The sequence below is a fragment of the Athene cunicularia genome (assembly GCF_003259725.1).
Source record: "Athene cunicularia isolate RWA chromosome 18 unlocalized genomic scaffold, athCun1 chr18_part1, whole genome shotgun sequence".
In the NCBI taxonomy this organism is placed as follows: domain Eukaryota; kingdom Metazoa; phylum Chordata; class Aves; order Strigiformes; family Strigidae; genus Athene; species Athene cunicularia.
Window position 1 is genome coordinate 13355839 of NW_020799123.1, and position 5101 is coordinate 13360939.

At 48.2% G+C, this 5101-nt stretch overlaps 1 protein-coding gene across 1 annotated transcript in view; it reads left to right on the top strand.

The window, feature by feature from the left end:
• The first annotated feature begins 57 nt into the window (after nt 1–57).
• Nucleotides 58–5101, top strand: part of ASPSCR1 (ASPSCR1, UBX domain containing tether for SLC2A4) — a 53281-nt gene continuing 48237 nt past the window's right edge. The window contains exons 1-2 of the mRNA XM_026861329.1: nt 58–157; nt 1766–1821. Coding sequence (XP_026717130.1) covers nt 58–157; nt 1766–1821 — 156 coding nt within the window. The remainder of the gene's footprint in view (nt 158–1765; nt 1822–5101) is intronic.

Below are 5101 nucleotides of genomic sequence, written 5' to 3' on the forward strand. Positions count from 1 at the left end.
CGTGCCCTTGGCGCTCGGCGCAGCCCGCGAGGTTCCCTGCCCGGGACGGCTCCCGCCATGGCGAGGAGAATCCTGGAGAAAAAGCCGCGTTATGTCCCGGTTACCCGCCTGCCTGTCATCTCCGAGGGCGAGGAACGTCACAGAAACGCCGTCCTCAGTATTAAGAACCGGGGAAAACGCTACACTTTGAATAATTTCATCTCCATTTAGATACCACAGGGACAGCTCACGCCCCTCCAGAAAGGAGAAGGGAAACAGTCTGGCTTTACCGGCAACTGTAATCTCACCTGGGGTCAGAAAAGGTGAAAATGGAAGAAAAAGTGGTGAAGAGGTGAAAATCTAAGTGGAGGGGTTTTGTGGAGCAGGAGTTATGGGTCTTCAGCTGCTGCAACCACATCTTTTGCCTTAGCGCGTTGGACTTTCAAAGTGATCCTCAGCTCTGCGTTTCCTACGTACATAGACATGGTTTTGCAGTTTGCTTGCCATGTTACTGGTTTGGGTTGGTTTTTTTTTTCTTTTAATCCTTCAGTTCCTTTTATGTAGTGTTGGTCTCACCTCTGCCCTCAGTCAGATTTTTACCCCCAAACGTTTTCTTTTATGTAAGTGCTGACAGTACCAAGTGTCTTTTCAAGCCACAAAAAGCCACTAAATTGAACCTACCCTTCCGCACACACACTACATCCACCCCTTGATACATTTTCGGTCCAAGCACAATTCCGCATCATCCTGCCTTTTCCCACACTGGCCATGACAGGTATGACCAGTGGATCACTGGGACTAGTTATAGCAAGTTCCCTTGTCCAGCTGCCTGAGCAGAGACGCAGCTGGAGAGTGTTTGTGCAGAGTCTGAACAGGGGAGTCAGTAAATCCTCAAGGGCGCTTCAGGATTGCGGGGATGGTTGGCATAAACAACTCCAGGACCTCATATTCCACCAGCTACAGCCAGAAAAGGGGACGGATAAGGTTGCTGAACTCCATCCTGCTTCTTTAGAGGAAGGGCTGCCGTTCGCCTGGGCGGTAGGGTTGTGCTCCTCCTCTGCGGGGGGTCTGCAGCTGCCGGACTCTAGGAGACGCTGTACGTTGAGCTGGTGCTTTAGGGGGTGACTAAGGTGACACACCAGTGAAGGGCAGAGAGGAGTGCATGTTGAGGCTGCAGATCTTTGGGCCTCTGTCCAAAGAGGTGAAGCAAAGAAATTTAAATGGTGCCTGTCTTGACTCTACTGGGCCCCCTCTGGCTTTCTTACTTCTCCTGGTTCAGGTAACTCAGGAGTGCTTCTTTCAGAGCACTCTTACCTGTCTTTCTTCCAAAGCCCTGTAAAATGTTCACATTGCCTCTGTCCTGAAGGGGCAGGGGGGCTGTTAAGAAGAGCGTAAGGCTGTGTGAGGTTATGGCATGACAGCCTGCCTTCTTCTAGACATTTAAATCTGGTACGGTTTAACTCTTTGACATACCAAACTGGAGAGAACGTCAAAGTGCACATAGAGATTAGAGAATTTTATAATAATGTCCTTCAGCACAAGAGGTTCACCAAGTTTTAATCTTCTGCTGAGAGCCACCCTACACCGAGTAGATTGGGCTTGGTACAGGGGAAAGCTTGGAGGAAGCTGGGAAAGAATTGGACTCCTGCTCCAGGCCATGAAGATTTGGCATTCTTACTGGTAGGAGTAAGGCACATAGGAGGCCAGCAAGAGGTTTGTAATAATGTTAAGGGAGATGCTGTTTGCATTTAATACCTTTACAAATGCCCTCTGTAATGTGTTCCAGTATGTCCTCGTCGTTCTGTGTGTGGACCTGTGGTGGACTACGCTATGCAGGAGGAGGTGAGGCGGTTCGAAATTCCCTCGTACCCTGCCAGGGCCAAGGCAGCTCCAGGACTTGCCCTTTTGACGTTTCCCTCTCCGAAACCAAGAGGTTTACACCCAGGGTCCTGTGCAGGGGCTTGTGCCACGTTTCCCCTCGTAGCCAGCTCCCACGCCTGATGTCGGCAGCTCCGCAGCGCGGGCTCGGCTGAAGTTCCCTGGCTTGTTCCTTGGGTCTCGTGCTGATCAAAAGTGGGGGGGTGGCGGTGTGAGGAGACCACCCAGAGAACACCGGCGGCCGACAGATAAAACCCTGCTTTCTCACACAGCCGCACGACCACCATCGTCTCTGCTGGCCTCGGTGGTGGGAGGGAGGGAGGGAGGGAACCCTGAGAGGGCAACAGAGCTGGTTTGCACCCTCCGTGCAACCCCCCGTGCTGTGCTCTGGTAGGAACCAGCCTCCTGAACGTCCCCCTGCCTCGGTGATCGGCAGCGGGACCCTTGGTGCGGGCAGGAGGAAATGCCTGTCAGAATCGTCATTGCTGTCCTGAGTAGCTGTTGTTCTGTATCATGTTTTGGAGCTGGTTACAACGTATTTCAAGATGTTCACAGTTAATTTCCTATGCATTTGAAAGAAAAAACCGGGGGGTTTCCATGCTTTATGGAGAAGGAAATTTATGCATTATTCCCTGTGTGGGCGTGTGACAGAACGCACACGGGCGCGATGCCAGGGATCCGTATCTGATGCAGAGCACTAGCTGCCTCAAAGGTGACTTCAGGGAAAGGTCATTCTGTAGTTTGTTCACTGTGATCACTAATCAAGTGCAATTTCTGGAGAGCTTTTAGCGTGGTGGACATTGTTTTGCTGAGATTCACCTGGTGGATTTGCTGCAGGCATCCTCTTGATCCTGACAGTGGCAGAAATCCGAATTGTTGAGGGTATTTTCAGCTATTCCCTAATGAGTTCCTCTTTCTTTGTAGCACTTTAATGAGCTCCAGGTTGTAGTTACCTCCCCCTTCTTTCTCTCCTGATGCTTCTAATTTCAGATAAATATTTGAGATTAGAAGTGGCTCTGGGTATGAAATGTGACCCTTAACCTCCATGCAACTTTCTGATTATGACATGCCATTAAAAACGAGATTCATCTCTCTAATCCTGCAACTTGGAAATGTTCAGCTCAAATTACATCGGTGTCTTTTTAAACAGGAGTAACATTTTTTTAAGGGATGTGTCACTTCCAAATGCAAAATAGGAAACAGCTGCCTGCTTCAGACATTAAATAGGAGCTACCCCCTGTCCAGAAACAAGACCAGTTTTTTTGGGCTCCATGAAACCCAAAGTGTATCCCTTAAAATTGAACGGCTGCTCCAGCTCAGCAGCTGAATAATCACTGGTGTTAGGGTAGCCATTTCCTACCTTCTGTGAAAATATTAATTAGTGGAAGGTCGGGATATCTTTGTTCTGTGTTAGATAGTTGCAGAGCTTTGGATCTCTATTTTAAAGACCAACCTGCACATGGTAGATACTTATTGCACCCTTGTAGGCAAAAGTGTGAAAACCTTCAGAACAGTATTGCCTCCACATATTTTACAGCAAAAAGTGATTAAAATGTAGGGAATTATAAGAAATATGTTTCTGGACTTGTGACTGTTTCAGAGAATGATTACTGATTGTTTCTTAATAAGGGCTGGGGAACACCTAGGGAGAAGTTCTAAACCAAACAAAATTAAGTACTTCTGTCAAACAACACAACCCCGTGATCCAGGGGATGCCAAAAGCTCAGATGGGCTCAAATCATGGCTGGGCAAATTCGCGTAAGAAAAATCCATCGTATATGAGTAGGTGTAAAGACACAACCTCTGACTCGGGAAGTTTAGAAGATGCAGGTTGCTGCAAACTGGAATTTGATACCTGGGAAAAATATGATTGCAGCGTCTCCCGCCTGCTGCTGTTCCCAGCCGCCGTCAGAGGTTGCGTTCTGACTGCCTTGGTGCGAGGCGGTGCAGCCATTCTTATTAAGAAGCTCTTCCAAGATGGGGGCCTCTCTTCTCGGAAGGAGCGTCCCTGAGAGGACAGTATCTCCTGACCTCCTTACCAATGCTGAATTCCAGAGCACGAACAAAGTTCTTTGCTACGTAAGCCGAGAACTGACAAGTAGAAGGAGGATGGTGGCGATACCTCCATATAGAGCTACCATGATTATGTTCAGAAAGTTCCATAGCTGCTTAGCTAAAATGGTAAAAAAAAAGAAAAAAAACCCAAACAAAAAAAGTGCAGTTAGACAATTTACAGAGTATTGACATCTGATTGAAAGTCATTCAGCTGATGTGGACTGACAAGTTACTGATCAGCTGCTCTGTGGTAACTGGCCACATGTATCCCCTTTGTCCATCCCAGCTCTGGAAGTAAAATACATCGACTTAAACCACTTTAATGTGTTCAGGAATTACAGACATGGGCTGGGATGCCAACGTCCCCAGCGCTGTGGCTGGATAAGTGATATGACATGATACTTCCCAATGGAATGGTAAGAACAAATCTAAAGACCTTTTTAAGTGCTGTTTTTAAGCAAGGCAGTATACACCAGGACATCCTTTAGTAGATCTCACTGAGGAGTTACGGCGTCGGGTGGACTTCGGAATCCACATGCATAAGGAAGGGGCTGTCTCTCCATCATTAAAATTCCCGTCCTCTTTCTCCCTTCTCTCACACTGCTGATATGGTAAAAATGAGCAAGTGTTATCTTTTACAAAAGTGTCTTTCCTTAAAAGGACCTTTTTTCTTTAGAAGCCAAGCAAAGCAGACATTTTTGTGGGCGCTGGGGGTGGTGGTGGGGACTTAAGTTTAACATATATGATAAATATAGAAGAAGTCGAGAAAGTATTTGGCATGCGGTAACAACTTAGGCTAAATAAATTCCAGCGGTTACCCAAACTAGAAGTTTTTTTGTGATAGCAAACAAAACGGACTGTAGTTGAATCTCTGAGAGAGCCTTCGATGCTGAAAGGGCGGCGCTGAGAGCGGAGGGGAAGCTCCGGAGTGAAAAATAATCTCAGAGAAATTTTGTGCCGTAAAACGCGAGATAATCGCGGTCGCGCAGCTGCCGCCGAAGGGCCGAGTCTGCAGCGCTAATCGGGAGACGCCCGTCCACATTTTCCCTTTTCTTGGCCAGAAGGGATCGCTTTTGAAGGCGGTGGGGTGCTGTGATCTGTCTTACCACCGGTGTCCCGGCTGCGACACTGCCGAGACACTCCTCAAGGGCGCGCAGGTGCCTCCTGAGGGACGAGCCGCTCCCATCGC